Source organism: Schistocerca nitens, chromosome 1 (genome assembly GCF_023898315.1).
Source record: "Schistocerca nitens isolate TAMUIC-IGC-003100 chromosome 1, iqSchNite1.1, whole genome shotgun sequence".
Lineage (NCBI taxonomy): Eukaryota > Metazoa > Arthropoda > Insecta > Orthoptera > Acrididae > Schistocerca > Schistocerca nitens.
Genome location: NC_064614.1, coordinates 1122164209 through 1122182837, shown reverse-complemented (window position 1 = coordinate 1122182837; position 18629 = coordinate 1122164209). Strand labels below are relative to the sequence as shown.

Here is an 18629-nt window from a genome sequence, read left to right as displayed (position 1 = left end):
CTCTGTAAAGAAGAATAGGCAGTGATCTGTGGTAGATCTCGTGACAGAGTACAATGCCGGTGCAGACAAAAATGTTTTAGAGCACATCATTCAGTGCACATTGTTGAACCAGGTTCAGTGCATAGTCAGTTATGATTATAACAGATAAAGATTGGACATCGAAACATGTCACCAGCTCGAATGAACTGCATTTCTTATTACATTGTGTCAACTGCCGTATCCAAATAGACTGTCTTCCAGACAAATGGCTACTCGAAACATACACTGTGCCACGGATGCATGCCAGTGGGAACAGTATTATACTACAGGGAACATTATTCACCTACACCTCCATGGGTCCTGTCATGGTAACAAAAGGCACCATGATGGCTGTGGACTACATGCATTCCTTCATGTTGACATCTTTCCCAATGCCTCTGGTATCTTCCAGTAGGACAACTGTGTATTTCAAAGGTCAGAATCAGATATAGTGATTTGAAGAGCTTTATAGTGAACTGGATGTCCTGCCCATCAAATTTGCCTGATGTCAATGAATGAGAACCAAGTGGTTTGCTATAGGGTGCCAGCTCCACAAATACAGGCCACCAAATCATAATGCACAGGAAATGCAGAACCCTTTTGCAGACATCTGGTGCAATACACATCTGCAAACTGAATGAGGCATTGCTGAACACATGCTATGATGAATCACTGCTTTATTATATTCAAAAAGGTGGATGGACAGTCTTCCCACCAAGGATAAATCCCTGGCAGTACTCGGAAACATGGCAGTCAGCTGCACTCAGTACTCAGCTAATGAGGTGAACTTTGGATTAATATAATAGTAGTGAGTTCTTAAAAATATTACCTTCTTAGTTTATCAGAACTAAAGTAAACTGAATGTGGAAAGAATAACTCACTTTATTTTTACTTAAAAAGTTTCATAAAGGGACTGTTGGAAAAAAAACATTAACGATCTTGTGAGTTTCATTCTGGTACTAAACGCTAAAATCACATTTATTCAAAATTAAATTTATTAACTGTTTCAAGTCTAATGAATATAATTATTTTCAAAATTTGTCCCTTTAAGACTGGTGGCTGATATTAGAAGGCAGAATTATTTATTATTAAAAGGAAACTTGTCAAGGCAAGTTGGCATTAGTTCCTGACTCAGTGGTGAATACTGGCATTGTGTTTTACTGGTTAACATTAATTGTTAAAATGATGTAAGGAGTATTAAACTTTGTTCATGGGTAGAACAACCCCTAGTTTTTAACTAAATGCTCGAGAATCAGTATGATAGTTTAAATAATATTCAAACAATTTTATGTGCAGTTACAACTGTAAGAGAGTTCAGTTTAAGTCAGAATATTTCTCAAAATGTAAATCTTTTTCTTTGCAAATCTGTAGTCAAATGCTATGAAAGCTATTCAATGTTGTGGAAAGGTCACTCAGTTTTGCCTGTAAGTGCAGTATATGTGGTCACATGCTAGCCACTTCTGCCTCCAGCACAATACCTGTGACCAGCAGATACTCTGGCTCCAGGTTTCTCCCCCGATCGGGACAGCACACACTGACCAATGCGAGCACACTACCAATTTGTCAACAGTACAGCCTACAAATACAGCCACACGTGTTGGCAAGCCAGCCCCCAATAGGTGCCACTAGAAGTGCCAATCTCACCACAGGCAGTGCATGCACCAGCGACAGTGGCTCTGCTGTCACTCCACTAGGTTACATATGTGGGTCATATGTGCACCAAGCACCTCATGGATACTTTTCCACCCGCTGCCTATGTAAGGCACTGTTCATAAGCAGGTAGCACACAAACTCACACTTATGCTCATTCTCCAGGCTTATGCTAGTCAAGCCTAGCAGAGCTGACACCAGTCGTTCCTTTGGAGCCTTTGCCTGTCTGTCACTGATTGTCCCCAAACTTAGCATCTTAGCAGCCATACATAGAATGCACACAATGAAATCTGCACTGATCTGTCAGCCATCACACTTGAAGCCTTCACCTTCTCTGATGCTGGTCTTCCCCACATTCACTGTCCGTGAAACTATATTCTTATACATAAAACTGCATCTAGCAGTTACTGTCATGATAGGCTATTGTCCCAACCTGTGTTGTGACCATGTCATGACAGACTCGTGGCATTGACACGCCAATCCTGGATTGGGAGGATCATTTTCAGTCATATTGATCAGAATCTATATTGTGTTCATTCTTGTTATTTATGTGCTGTGTTAATGAAGTGTCATTTATGTGCTACTTGTGAACTCATCATTTATTGTGTGCTGCTTACCACTTAGGGCACATCAGTCTGTGATGGGCTGCAGCCAGAGGAGTAATGTGCTGCTGTTGTACTGCCAGGCTGCTGTCCTGTCCCAGCTGTGCCCAGTGCTACCCTGCTCCTCTGTTGCTTCACCAAGAAGATGCAGCCATGGCCAGTCTTTCTCATGAGGTTGGCACAGCCAAAGACACATCAGTTGATGACAAGGATACAGCTCCATTCACATTGCACCAAACATTGTCTGTTGTTCTCCTCTGGGTGCGAGCCCAATGCTGCTTCTGCCACCCTGATTCTTCACCAAGAAAATGCACCTGAGGTATGTGGGTATTGTGCCACACCAGTTGGCAATGAGTTTCTCATTTATTTTCCATCAGCCATGTTTGACACTGCCCCCATGCTCATGCAATCACGAAGAATATGCAGCCTTCTTGACACATCACCAGCATTCATCTGGCACCTGGCAACTCCCACCTTGCGGCTGCACCTGATGCCGTATCCACTACTTCACGCCTTTGCCTAGAATATGCAGCCATGGCCAGCTTCCCTTATGAGGGTGCACAACACATCAGATGGCAGCAAGCATACAATCTGCATTCCCAGTGCAGTCATCACAGCAACCAGACACACACCATCATCTCCTGCCCAGACACCACCTTCCACCACCTGAGCCTGACACTGGCTCTGCCACTTGATGCCTTTGCCATGAAGATGCCATTGTGACCTGCCTCCCTGATGAGGCAATGCAATACTTTGTGCCCTTTTCAATGCCACCACAATCCTACATTACTATTCTTATTTCTGTCTTCTCTCTAGTTTCTTTTCCAGTCACATCCAGATTGTTCACACTCTGCAGTAACCTGCTTTGTAACTTGGGGTCCTGAATTCCATGGACAAGATCGTAGCCGTTATGAGCTCTCCATACCCTTGGATATCTTACGTTGTCCAGGGAGAGGTGCTGCTTCCCTGTGGATGCTTTTTGGCACTGCCCAACATCGTCGGCACCACCATCTCCCTCCATGAGGGAAGGGATGTGGGATCTGTGGCCAGTCCCAAGATGATTTTGCCATCTTTCTTTTAAGTGGGAATGGATGCTATGTACCTGGCCTTGTACAATTCTGACTCTGGCACAACACCTGCAACCAGTGGGTAGTCTTGCTCCAGGCACTCCTCCACCAGAGACAGTACATGCTGAAAATGTGAGCGTGCCACAGGTTTGTTAACACTATAGACAACAGATACAAGCATATCTGTTGGCAAGCCAGTCTCCAGCTGTCATGAGCAGAGCTGCCAACCTTGCCACAAGCAGCTCATACACTGGTGACATGAGTGCTGCAGTTGTGGCACTAGCTACATCCGTGCATCACTTGTGCACCAGACACAATGTGGATACTCTTTTGTTTGCTGCTCAACCACAAGGAGGCAGCACACAAACTCATGCTTCTGCTCATGCTTACACCACCTGTGCCTGGTGGCCTATTAATCGGAGCTCATGTCAGCCAATCTGGCAGCTATCACTTTTGGAGTCTTCACATGTCTAACACTGGCCTTCCCTGGAGTCACCATTTCAGCGGCCATTAATGGAAGATATACAACAGGATCCACACTGATCTGCCAGCCATCTCCCTCATAGGCTTTGTCCCTCTGATGCTGACCTTTCCAAACTGTAGTGGCCCTGGAAATGGTGTTCTTCTATGTGGACCCATCCTAGCAGTTACCATCATGACTCACATCACAACAGACTGCCATCACAATCTATGTCACAACATTGTCATGACACAGGTCACAACAGGCTCTTGTCTTCACCATATACAGCCTATATCAGGAAGAGCCTGTAAATTTGTACTTGTATCAATCAGAATCTGCATTATGTTGAATCTTGTTCTTATATGCTGCATTAATAAAGTGCCATTTTTACTACTTGAGACCTCATCATTTGTTATGTGCATACTACCAATCAGGGCACATCAATAATAAAAGGTGATAAACATGCACTATAATTACAAATAGAGACATGAAGAGTCATTTTAAGTTCTGCATTTGAAAAAAAATATGGGTTAGAATTAAGAATTTTGATACTAATGTTATAGAAATAATAGCTGAAAACAGAACTGGAGACAGTGTTGTGTATCCTTGACACTGAATAAAATTTAAGTACTCTGACAAATATGATTTAACTGAAAAAGTTAAAAGCACTGGTGACATTTAACATTCCGCAAGCACTGCTGTCATACACAAATACTAATATCATGCATCGTTATATCATCTTCACAGCACATGTTGTTAATTGACAGGAATTATGTATGACTGACAAGAGAGCAGATTAAAAAAGAGCCACTGATGAACTCTGTTAAACATGTATTTGGATCTGTCCAATGGTACACTACTTAGTAAGTGAACAGGGTTGGGTGTATCTGGACAGTTTTTTACCACTCACTTTACTGTATCATCTTCACTAAACCATTTTACTAAGCTACTCAACTACATAATTTTGTCCAAACATATTTGGTTACTACATCTTTAAATTCTGGACTAAGAAATTGGCCCAGTGTGAACCAAATTTGTCCACCACAATGCAGCTTAACTGACGTACATATAATGTTCCATGCTACTTTTAAGTTATGCTATAAACACCACATTGTGATAATGTCTAACTGTGTCTTTTTGACTAAATTATATCCTATCCTTATCACTGTTATAAAATGGAGGTCTGTATCTGAGGTCTTTCAATTCCTTTCAAGCCTCTCATTTTTGGTAACATATGGGATTGTGCTCCATTGTTCCTCACAACTTATTAATTTGCAAGAATATTGAGAATGTATTATTCCATGCCTTATCTTTTGTCTAGGACATTATCAATCAGCTCAGAGTTGTAACTAATCCTGAAAGTGTTATGCCTTATCATCCATATTGTGGTTAATAGGTTGACTCAAATAATGGAATATATACTGAAAAGAAAACTATACGTATGTTTCTCAGTATGTCTTGGGAGGTTGCATGGATTACAATCTTTATATTTTTTGTAAATGACAAATCACTGTTTGCATTCCCAGAATTAATCTTTCACTCTGATCTTTTGACGTTTCCTGGTACATTAAAACTGTGCACCATACTGGGACTCACACTTGGAACTTAACATTTCACAGGCAGTTTCTTGGGGACTGATCTATGTAGGCATGACTAATTATCCACACTGACAGCTTCAATTCTACCGGCACCTGATTTTACAGGCACTCACCTGCCTGCATACCTTGCTGGACTCTCACTCCTGGGAAAAATGATGTTGCAGAGAAATTCCTTAAGCATGGCCTCAGGAATAAGCTTTGCCTTGATAATTCAGTCAATAAGAGCATGGCTTGTGAAAAATATGGTTCTGGGTTCAAGTACTGGATTAGTACACAGTTTTAATCTGACAGGAAGTCTCACTTTTTGTGTTTCCTAGTGTCTATATTAATTTCCAAGAAATTTGCATAAGATGTTGTGTTCAAAGTTTAAGTATGTATTTAACATCTGTTGTGTCCCCACCACCTGTGGTATACAGCATTATCCTCAGAGAGTACCTCACAACAGGCAGTAACAGCACGGCATCTCACATATAATATATAGTATGGTCAATTGCTTCCTTGGTGACTCTGATACCAGGAATTACTTTGTGCTTCCATACAAGACACTCGAATATACTATCCATGTGCCAATAGTTATGTCTACTACCACAAGAGCACTGAAACTTAGAACTATCTGATGCATCCACTAGTAGTTCACAGGGTCACATTCATACATCAAGCACATGATTTAACTGACCACATGCTTACACTCTGCCAATTCTCATCAGCTCCTGCAGCTTCAGTTCAACAGTTCTACAGATGCCTACAGTGGCGAACAGTTCCAGCTGTTAGACAGTTTGTACATAAGTCAAAGGGATAATCAAAATGTTTATCTATTGCAACATTGAATTTCAGTTCTGTAAACTGTTGCTCATACTGAACCTCAGTAAGATTAGTTGGCAATCATCTGCTGTGTTAGGTTAGATTAGGTTCATAATTTTACAACAGTGCCATGCATTTCTGCAAGCAAAAACTGATGTACATAATTTTAATGATTGATCTTGTTACTCATGTGTCGCCACAGTTGTTCTGTTTCAGATCAATTGCTTAGTGATACACTTATATCATCATACTAGTCAGGCAATGTGCTATAGCCACAGAATGCTGTAGCAGTGAGTTCAGTTCCTGCTACCTTTATGCCACCTTTGGTGAACAAAACAATGTTGAAGTTGTACCCCTCCACAAACACAGCACATCATAGACATTTGTAATCCAATATTAAGTTTTTTTATTTGAGAAGCTTTTTATGTACACAATAATTGTTATAAATTTGAAGAGTTAAATGTTATTCATCTTCTGCATGTGTCTGTATCATGTGTTTCAGTACTTAATCATTCTACATTTATTTTATTCTACTTCTAGTTGACACTCAACTGCTTGATTTACTACGTGGGCTTGTCATAAGTAATCTCTCGTTCTTCTCAGGAATTGTTTTCTAATTTTTCTTTTTTTAGGTACCCAGCATTCACTTCCAATAAATAGTTCTGGAGGAGCAACAGTTATATAAAAATTTAGTCTTGTTTCTTCTTCAGTTTTATTTTTTAATGTGTTTTCTATTGTGCCACATGAACTGATAAGTAAAATAATTGTACATATTTATCTTTATTATATTTTGCGCCACTTTGACAGTGCAAATAGTTAAAGAATGATCACTTTCCTAATCATATTGTCCACAATCAGTCTTGTACAAACTGGATCTTTACCCCAGCCTTAGTTTTAAAGTATTCAGCATCATGTTGCTTACATATATGTGTCAAACAGTAATTTGCATGCATAAGTAACTTTCTTTATGTTGCTGTATTAAGACATTTTGTGAATACAGTAAAGTATTTAAGGTTATGGCATAAAGCCAAGCACCGGTATGCCAGTCAGGAATGATAGAGAAGAGATGGCTGTGAAAGGGCGTCAGCGAATCACATGCTGACCAACCCTCTCGAGAATGGCAATGCAACAGCAGTGCCCCTTTGTGAAGAGGACATCAACTGGAGATGCCCCAGTTCAGTAGCAGCTTCAAGACTAGTGATTTGTATAGCAACATCAACTCTATTCACCTCACTTGCACACTCTATGTAGAACAGACTTGGAACTGTTTATACTGAAGACACCTGATTATTTTGTATGTCGCCTTTTGCTTGTGACATGTGTCTAATTGGAAAGTTAAGTATTGTATCTTTTCATTTTGTAATACAACTTATTAATAAGATTTGTTCGAGTGTTTGTCTAGCAAACCAAGCATGCAGGTTTCTTAGGCACGACCTATTTGACAACAATCATGGAGACATAATATTTAAAATACTGGCCTTTGATTTTTTTCATACATTCATGTATACATTGGATCCAATTGTGGATAATTTTAGTCATATAGATATTTAACAAAGAATGTAAGTGCCATTGGACACCTTTACCACAGCCTTTTATTGTTTAAAATTTTATCAGGCTTTGTTTTACCAGCATCTGCTTTTTTTCAAATTTTTATTTGTGTGTTACATGGAGTTTGTTAACTATATGAGGTAGCCATTATTTTCCTTCACTGTCCAAAGTTTATTTCTGCTTATGTGATCAAATACTTTCACAAAGGCTATTGAATGGAAATAATTTTGCTTTAAACATGTTTGAGTAGTGGAGGTTATGTCATGTAATTCAAAGAATTCACAGTATAACAGACAACAGCTGTACGCAGTACCAAAACAAATGTAAATAAAAAAATAATGTTAAAAATAAGTAGTAGTCTATTTATAATACCTGAGACCCCATGTAAATTGATCAATGGTTGACTGATAATGTGTAGCTGCCTCATCATTCATACTCCAGGCACCGCCAATAATTTCCAGCTGTCCTGAGTTAATGAAGTCTATCATTAACTGTCGCTTAGCTTCATTATGATCTAACCACCATTTCCACAGGAAAGCTGTTTCAACATAAATGAACCTAGAATGTGAAGTTAAGTTTTCATTTAGAAGCAGTGCAGTTGTAATTTTTTATATTATAAATATACAAATAACTGCAAACAAAGTTATTGAAATTATGACTGTGCAGTTTTTATAGCACTAGCATTATTTAACTTAAGCAATCAATAACATCATGCTAGACACCTCTATAAAGTGGTTTTTTAAGAATCACTAAGAACTCATAATTTCTGTAAGTGTAAACTTTTGGAATCATTATCACAGCTTGTGGTTATAGCTTGATACCAGTGTCTACCAATTTCAATTGTATATCACAGCACTGAGGATGGTCGCTAAGTGACTGAAAATTGATTTTGCCGACAATAAAACAACAATACTGCCAATGCTGATTTTCCTTCCAATTCTATCCTTAATGAATAGTATAAATTATCTTAGATACATTGATATTTTACAGTCCTGTAATTGAAAACATGTGAATTCAGCACCAACAAGAAATACATGAGACTCTCAGACATGTATTGACAATGTTATTACAAACTTAAGTAAGGAAGACCTTGTAGTTAGAACTGTCAAGAATCACATTTCAGATAATAGTGCTTTATTCATAGAGCTTCATACACACAAAGAAATAGTATCTGATGGGGACCTATTTACCTATAAAAGAAAGCTTGACTATCATACATTAAAGAAAACCCTGACACACATAAATTGGCATCAGGTAGGCCTATATGAAATAGGAGATATTAATGAAAAGTGGGACAAATTTTATACAACATTAACCCATTGTCTTAATCAAGTGTGCCCAGTGGTTAAAATACTAAAGAAAACTGACAGTTCCAGGAATCTTAAATTTCCCCCTAACGTGATAAAATTAATGGATGATATGAAGGATTTATATGTTCTTTTTAGAGACACCAAACTGCAGTACTTCCAATTTAAATACAAAGCCTGTAGGAAAACCTAAAGGGAAGCACATAAGACATTGAAAGCACAGATGTATGCTGAACAGATGAGGCAATCTAATAATGTTACCAAAACAGTGTGGAGTATAGTAAATAAGGAAAGAGGAGGGAGCAATAATGCAGTGTGCAATAACATAATAGTAAGTGAAAATTAAAAATTGCTGAGTGACCCAAAGGAAGTATGTGAGAGATTCGTAGACCAGTTTAGTAAGATGAGTAGGGAGGATGTGATCGACCCACCACAGGTGCTAAATTCCAGTAATATAAGTAATTCATTCTTCCTCAGGTGTGCTACAGAATTGGAAATCCTGAAAACCATTTCCAACTTAAAAGCAAATATATCCAGTGGCTGGGATGACATCTCAGCAAAATTTCTGAAAAATTGCAGTAATGAAGTACTAAAGCCACTACAACATTTAATAAACAGCTCTTTGAGTCAGGGGTCATCTTCTGACCTGTTAAAAGTCACTGAAATAAGACCGGTGCATAAAAAGGGAATAACTATAGAAATACAAAATTATAGGCCTATTTCATTGACATCAGTACTTAGTAAGCCATTGGAAAGGCTACTTCTTGATCAACTTGAATCATTTTTCTATAAGTACAATTGATTAGGAAACTGCCAGCATGGTTTTAGGAAGGGCTGGTCTATAATAGCAGCTGTAGCTACATTTTTGTTAGTGATACTGAATAAACTTGACGATGGAAACAAAACTATTGACACCTTTTTAGACCTATCCAAGGCTTTTGACTCTGTAAATCATTCTGTTCTTCTACATAAATTAGAAACTTATGGGGTCAGAGGAGTAGCATTAGATTTGTTAAGATCCTACCTTGCTGACTGGAGACAATGTGTAAAGCTGTAGCATACAACTGGGAGACATACATAAACAGTAAAATCATCTTATAAAATTCTTGATTGTGGAGTCCCTCAGGGAAGCATTATTGGGCCTTTTTTGTTTATTGTATACATCAATGATATAAAAATTCCTCAAAATTCAAACCTAGTAAATTATGCCAATGATACCTCCTTCATAAGTTGGGGCTCTACAAAACAGCTAGCAGTGCAAAATAATGCAGAGAATGTTACCTTCATCACAGAATATCTCACCAAAAATAACTTGGCACTAAATAAGGACAAGATAATTTTGATGGAGTTCCTGCTAAATTATAAATCAAGACAAGTGGAAACAGAACCAGAGCTATCAGTTGAAACAACTGATAAACATAAATTCCGTGGCATTATAGTAGATGAACATCTTACATGGAAGGAGCACATCAGCTACATGTAAAAAAGTCTCCTGTAACACCTACCTACTAAAACGCCTTTTTAGCATAATAGCACAACCTGTTTTAAGACAAATCTATTTTGGAATTATACACTCCCACATGCAGTATGGCATAGAGATGTGGGTTGGGCTTTGAGAGTCCAGAAAAGAGAAATTAGGATAACAGCTAATATTAGTAGGCATTAGTTCTGTAGAGAGTTTTTCATTAAGTATAACATAGTAACAGTGCATTCATTGGTTGTTCTCAGAACTATTCTTCTGTAGTGGTCAATCCAAGGATTGGTTTGCAACAGCTACAATGGCAGCTTGTCTCCATTCTGTGTGTCTTTCAGCTTTTCTCTTCATTTCTTTATAGGTGTTACATCCCACATCTTTCATGATTTGATCCATGTACCTCAGTCGTGGTCTTCCTCTTGGTCTTTTTCCCTCGACATATCCCTCTATGATTGTGTTCAGGAGTCCTTTATGTCTTAATAGATGGCCTGTAAATTGCACTCTTCTTTTAACAATGAAATTCCAGAAGCTTCTCTTCTCACTTGCTCTTTCCAGAACCACTTTGTTTGTGACCTTGTTGATACATTTTATTTTGAGCATGCATCTATAGCACCACATTTCAAAAGAATTTAGCTTCTGGTCTTCCGCTGTCCAAGGAGTCCATGTTTCACACCCATAGCATGCCACACTCCACACATATGATTTCAAAAATCTTTTCCTGATTTAAAGGCTGATGCTCTTAGATGTTAAGATGTTTTTCTTCTTGTTAAAAGCAGCCTTTGCTTGAGCAGTTCTACTTCTCACTTCTGCCTTGCTCCTACCATCCCTGGTAATATTACTGCCCAGATAAGTAAATTTATCAACTTGTTGAAGCAGTTCATTGCCTACATGAACTTGGACTTTCACTTGATCTTTTTTGTTGCACGCCATTACTTTTTTGTAAAACAAAATATGGAGCATAGTGTACTCTATAGTGAAATCCATAATTATAATACAAGAAAAGAGAGGATTACCACACAAAATTTAGTAATAAAAGAGCTACAGATCATAGCCCATCTTCTGCTGGGAGACATTTTTATAACAGATTGCCAAATAATGTAAAATTGTTAAAAGGAAACATTTTAAGACAAAACTAAAGCAACTTTTGATTGATAAATGTTTGTCCTCCATCAAATATTTTTAATATTATTGTGTATAATTTATCTATACTTCTAAACTTTTTTAAAATGTTCTTGTGTTTGTAAACAGACTATGTCCAAGACTGTTAAGTTATTATGGACAAATAAACCATTTTATTTGTTTATTTAAGAATCAAACTACCATATATAGAAAAGCTTTAGACATGTGATTACTTTACAAAAGAGTTAATGTGTTAAACATTTGATAGAAACATGTGAAACCTTTATGGTTGAAGACACACAAACCTAATTATGCTGATTTTATCAGCCTGAATTATTCTCCAATAACGAAAAAGTCAAAGCCAAAACCAAAAATGCTTGAAGTGTTAGAAGTCACTACGTGCTCTGCAGTTCACACACTGGATGAGTATGGTCTGGATAGTATGTGCTCCATTTTGAGAAACTTGACTTAGTGTGCTGAACCATTAACATAAGATTGTACATATTAGTGAGTTAATTATGACAGCATTTTAAATTTTTAAATTTCATCAATATTAAATTTTGGTTGCCATTATGTTTTGGTGAAGATGCTGTCTAGATGAATGAATAAATTAATAAAATATAACAATGGAATATGTAGTAAAGTATAACAAAAGACATGCAGGCCTTATTAAAAATAAAATTTAAAAAAAATAAAATAAAAAAATAAAAAATTAAAAAAAAAACAGTGTTCTGCAAAACTCAGTTACACATGATGAACTTTCTTATTCTTTTGTAATTTATCTAAGTAAAAATGACTCTAATACTCAAAATTTAGCTAGGTGTGGTAAATTTATTGAAACATTTCATGTCAACTCTCTGTATTACACTTATTTTTAAAGTTATTTTTCCTGTTACTGTGTTTCTACATTACCTTCTGTCAGGATCATTTCTAAGTTCATTCAACATAGTATCTATTATGTACTGTACTCCTGCTCTTTGTGTTGCCTGTTTGCCTGCAAAATTGAAAAAGGTTTATTTATCCAGGAAGTATCACATTTTTAAAAACATATTCTTTTAAAGTCACTATGGAGAAAGAAGTATCTGAGTTAATGATGTCATCTATACTGCAAAGACCAAGATACAATGATAGACATGTAATTTTCTTTTTGCAGTGTTATTATGTGAAGGCTGTTATCAAGTATTGTTTGTGAGTATTCATCCACCAGAAAATCTTTTCTGATGCATAACAAAAAACTTACTTCCATAGTAGTATTGATCAACTGTCTTTAGCCATCCCACATCATCATGAGAATGAGGTATGATATGAACGTTAATGTAGCCTGGTTTAGTTGCATGGCATGCCTGAAACAAGAAATGTTCAGAACATAACAAAATAAATAATTTCCAAACATATTGCTGTGTGTGAAAATTGCTAGTCAAATGGATAAAGCTTGTCAAACACATTACTTATTAAAGAAGGTCATTTTGTTTTATTCTGAAGACTAGAAAAGGACTTTGTCATGGAGAAATTGGTAAGGTTTGAAGCTCTTGTATGCAGCAATTACAGTTTATTCATTCAGTTGCTCATTCAATCATCATGTTCAATAGATGTCATCAAAAGGGGAACCTTCAGTGATATGGGACATTGTAAGGTATTCACCAACCATTAAGATGAATGATACACTGGAGAAATTGGTAAGGTTTGAAGCTCTCTTATGCAGTAATTACAGTTTATTCATTCAGTTTTTCGTTCAGTCATGAGTAGGTGTCATAATGAAGGGGAACGTTCAGTGATATGGAACATTGCAAGGTATTCATTAACCATTAAGATAAATGATGCACAGCAACTTAGCATATGTGCAATGTTTTAACAATAACATGTCAGTTTACTGCTTATTACTATTTGCACTTACACCAGCTAAATTTAACCTGTTAATTTAAGGGAAAAAATCCAGTATTTAAAAAAAAGGTTGCTGTGCGCTATTTAGATTTATTACTTGATATTTATCTTCTATTGGTAGTTTAATATAGACTTGATTATATTGTTATTTTTCAAAGAGATACTTCCCTAAATCTGTCAATATAGAAGTGCGTGTACAGTAGATTACTATTTGTAATGCAGCTTTATACTGAACATTGCTACTTGCCATGTAGCAAACTGAACTCTTCAGTCTTTGAAACTAAGCTACATAATGTGTAGGAGTGGCTAAAGATGTATGTTTTTAATCTTTTTTAATTGGTAGGGATTTCAAAATTCTTTTTTTGTGTTAGATGATAGTTTGCTGAATACCTTTGGAACTACATAATTCCACTCTGAATACTGCACACAGGGACAAAGAGTATATGAAAGTTGTTTTTGGGCCTTGTCCTGTGATTGTGCAGTCATCAACTGAACCTGATTTTTATTATTGGCAACAAAGACAATTAAGGATCATGCATGTAGTGTGCACTGAGACATTTAAGCTGAAGGACTTCCAGGGCATGCAAACATCCTCCAGTAAATAGTTACCTCATCCGATGGAGTGATTTATGTATGGACAGGTAGTTCTGTATGTGTTCCAACAGCAGCATATTAGGTGAAAATTGATAATAAAGGCAGGAATAATAGTGGCTTTTGTAAAAGGCCTATTGTTAGTTACAGTTTTTCGTGAGGCATTAATGTATTTAATGTATGAAAATATTGCAATGTGATGATGTAAAAAGACAAGCCTTCCCCTCCCCTCACCTCCCCAGCCCCACCTTTTCCTCTCAGGGAAAGGAAAAAATATAGTGCAGTTAGGTGTATATTTTTCAAGAAAATGATTCAAAAGTTGGTATTATATTGGTATTTCACAGAGTCAAAACTGGAGCCATTTATCTTCCAAATTATTACAAATACTCCATACCCCCAGGTTTCTCCCCACCCCTAAAAACTATTGTAGGTTGTCCTTGCTCAGTATATTGATAAATAGGAAGAGGTCAATAAAGATATATAAAGTGAGAGCCTAAGCGCACATTCTGCCACCTCAATCCATGACATTAGGCACTGCAGTCATCATAGGTGCTCAAGTTGCAGCACTTATACACTGAAAAAGAAATCCTTATGGCACATACTGTTTCCAGTCACATTTCAATCTAAATTGTCCTAAGTCATAAGTGTGTGGCTGTCATAACAGTATACACTGATCAGCCAGAAGATTATGACCACAGACCTATTTTCGATACAAAACTGTCCAGGTGATAGCAGCATTACCTGGCAAGTAATGACTACTAGTCAGACACACTCATGGTGCATGTAGTATCAGTGAGTATACTGATCATGTGTAGAATGGGGAAGGTGCACAATTTGACAGAGGGCATATAGTGATGGCCCAGAGCTGTTCAAAAAGTGCTGTGATGGGCATCTTCAACACATGATGAAACCAAGATGAAACCAAGCCCATATGTCTTGGGGTTGAGCAGCCACCCATCATTACAAATGTTGGACTTTGGAGGCTGAGCAGGCTGATTAAACAGGACAGGTGGCAAACTTTGATGGAACTAACATCAGACTTCAGTGCTGGACAGACTACAATGTGTCTGAACATACAGTGCACCAAACATTCCTACTGATGGGCCTCCACAGCTGATGACCCATGAATGTGTCAATGTTAACACCATGACATTGGCAGTTATGACTGAAATGGGCTTGTGATCATTGGCACTGGATGTGGGTGCAGTGGCAGAGCATTGCATGGTCTGATTAATCCCAATTGCAGTGGCATTTTTCAGCAAGATGATGCACCATGTCACAAGACCAGGAGAGACAGATGGAGTGGTTCCAGGAAAACAGTGGCAAGTTGAAGTTGATGTGCTGACCCCCCCCCCCCTCCCCCCCCCCCTCCCCCCCTCCCCCCCCTCGCAACTTGCAAGATCTGACCTGATCAAACTCATCAGGGATGTGATCATACATGGAATTTACAGGAATAAGGTGACTTGTGTGTGAAAATGTAGTACCAATTCCCTCCAACAACCTATCAAGGCCTACCATGCCATGATGCATTGCAACCAGCTATTATGTATGTGGTCATAATGTTTTGGCTGGTCATTGTATGAGAAATCTTTTGCAAAGGTCACTGTCATACATTACTTACATAGATTTCATTACTTGTGGCTGTACTCCAACATTGAATTAATGCCATGAGCATTGTTCAGAAGTCCATCATGGCTGTGATAGATATTCTTAGTGTGTGGTTATCAGTCTTTTCTGTGACTGAATAATGTAACCAAAAAAAACAATGTTTTGCATGCTGGTGGCCACTTTTCTATTAGTTATTGTACTTATTTACAGTAATTTTAAACTAATAAGGTGTGTTTTTTAGAAATAAAATAAGCATAACAGGCTATTAGTTATGGCAGTGCAACCTTCCGGTACTGTATATAAGTAATTATCTCTAGTTAATTTGTATCTACATCAGTTATCTGCAAATCCTTATAAAGAATATGGCAAATTATACTGTTTATTGTACTGTTCAATGTTTGTGCCATTCACTTCAGGGACAGGGCATGGAAGAAATGACTGCATATTTGTCTTAGTGTGAGCTGTTCCTAGTCAAATTTTATTTTCATGTAGACTATAGGAGCAAAGCAGTCCTGTACAAACATTTGATGTCTCCTGTTACATCAATCAGATATAGATCCCATACATCTGGGCAACATCCAGAATGGGTCATATTGGCAATTTAGAAGTAATTTTTCTTCAGATAGCCTGAAGTTTCCTAGTATCTTAATACTGAAGCTTGTCATTTAGTTTAGTTCCCTTGAATAGGACTAACTGATCAGTACATTGCAGATAATTACAGTGTTGCAATCTGTACAATTTGAATAACTCAGTGAAACTCTTTGTGTAATCATAATTTGTTCCTCTTTCATATCTGGTGAGAACATAACTTTATAGTGCTCTTCACATAGACTTCATTACCAATCTTTACAGAAAACTGATATCTTGTCAAGATCTGATTCAGCATATTTGTAGAAAATGTTGTAACATTTCCTTGTATGTAAACACATCAGCAGTCTGCTATTGCAGCTGAAATTATAAGTATTTCATTAATATATAACATGATTAGTATTGGTTGTACCACAGTCTTATGGGTGACAACTGCAGTTACTTCTGGGACTGTGAACAGTTCTCTGTTCAGGATAACATTCTGCATACCATCTGCCAAGAATTCCTGAGCTCAGTCACAGTCTGGTTAGATACCTCATATAGACATATTTTCTTGAGTATGCATCAGTTTAGTAATATGAAAAATGCTTCTTTGAAAGTCAAGAAATACTAAATCCACTGTATTGCTTCCTCCCGTGACTTTTAGAATATTATGTAAAGAGTGTGAGTTGCACTTGCAGGATAGTTATCTTTCGGAACCCATGATGTTTCCTGGGACTAAAGTCATTTTCTATTGTGTTATATTTGCTAACTTATTCCACAACCGTTAATATTCTCATATGTTGTGGGAGGATAAACAGCATGCAACATGTGAGTGAAGGATGTCAATAAGGTAGTGTGCCCAACTATCTATGAATGAATGAATTAATGTGTTTTCTGTAACAAACTTTCCCATGGATATCTAAGAAGATATGATTAAATGTTAACACTGCTATAAGCATAATGACTGGAGTACAGACAAAGTTTGGTAATTCTGAGACTGAAACTTAATTCAGCACAAATGAATACCAAAACTTCAATTTAGAAAAACATTTGGAAAAGAAACATATGGAGCATTGCCATCTTTTAAATGTTGTATTGTTGTACAGATGAATGTATAAGCTATTGTTGCCAGTGATTCTGTGAAACAGCAGTGAACATTGAAGTTAACAACAAAAACACATCTAGGTTCTAAACAGAATACCAAACTGAACTGACTCTCAGATCCCAATGATTTGTTACACATACCTTCATCATGAAACTAGTAACCATAACAAGTGGGAAACATGACTCACAATTATTTATAAGAGCACTATAAATAAGCTACTATACTGATTGAGATCTGCCTTGTGCAGAAACCTTGATCAGAGCTTGAAGAACAATTTGGTACAGTAAAAAGTTGCTTCTACCAAGTTCTTTTGCGCTATTTTTACTGCATGGGAGCACAATACAAGTGCTGTTAAATGCACCAAAAAGAAAGAATCTGGGGCAATATCAAGATTTATTTTATTTATAGTCTAAGAAGATCAACATCATTAGGAAACTGATGTTTAATATACGCTATGTTGTAATGTACGCTGTAAAAGTACAACTTGCAAATCGCCAAGTATTCACAATTTCTACCTCTACATATTGCTACAGCTAGATTATAAATGAATATCTTGCTTACACTGTAACCACATGTAGACTCTTCTTTGGCATTTTTGACAGGAAGAGATGTTGTGAAAAATGGTAATACTAATAATATTAATATTAAATACATGTTTATAAAATTTACACTGATGATTGCTCAACAGCTGGTCTTTTTCCAATGAAATCATTTTGAAAAGTTTGATATACTTATACTGGAAGCTTATCACCACAAACTTAGCACTTGAACTCAAACATCAAATGACCCATTAGGATTATCTTATCATTGGCACTTCATGTAACTTTTATCTGACACCGTGTTTTGTACTTTCCATAAGAATCAGAAAAACATGCCCATACAGCACACTTCTATTTCAATATTCCACAATTACGTGACCATTTCATCTTACAACATATACCTAATTTTAATTAAATTTATACCATGGAAAAGATGGTATTTTTCTCCGTTTAAGTTGTGTCAATAACTAAAGGAGAATGTTTCATTTCTGAAATTCTGGAGTAGAAGACTATATTCATGCAGTAATGAAGGTGTTTTAAATGTTTTAATTAACATGGTAACTGATACTCGTTAGTTTCATTTTCAGTTCATGTTCTCAGACACCTTTTAATAATTGGCCATGGAAATTTCACCTTTTATGAAACCAATGCTTTATATAAATGAAATTTTTTGAACACATAATGTTGGAGT

The 18629-nt window shown here is 36.9% G+C and overlaps 1 protein-coding gene across 1 annotated transcript in view; it reads right to left on the bottom strand.

Moving 5' to 3' along the window:
* Positions 1-18101, bottom strand: part of LOC126199194 (lysosomal alpha-mannosidase-like) — a 90511-nt gene extending 72410 nt beyond the window's left edge. Inside the window, exons 1-4 of the mRNA XM_049935977.1 lie at positions 17961-18101; positions 12885-12987; positions 12557-12638; positions 8117-8302 (exon numbers count right to left, since the gene is read on the bottom strand). Of these exons, the coding sequence (XP_049791934.1) occupies positions 8117-8302; positions 12557-12638; positions 12885-12987; positions 17961-18053 (464 nt within the window). The 5' untranslated portion in view covers positions 18054-18101. The remainder of the gene's footprint in view (positions 1-8116; positions 8303-12556; positions 12639-12884; positions 12988-17960) is intronic.
* Positions 18102-18629: the final 528 nt, after the last annotated feature.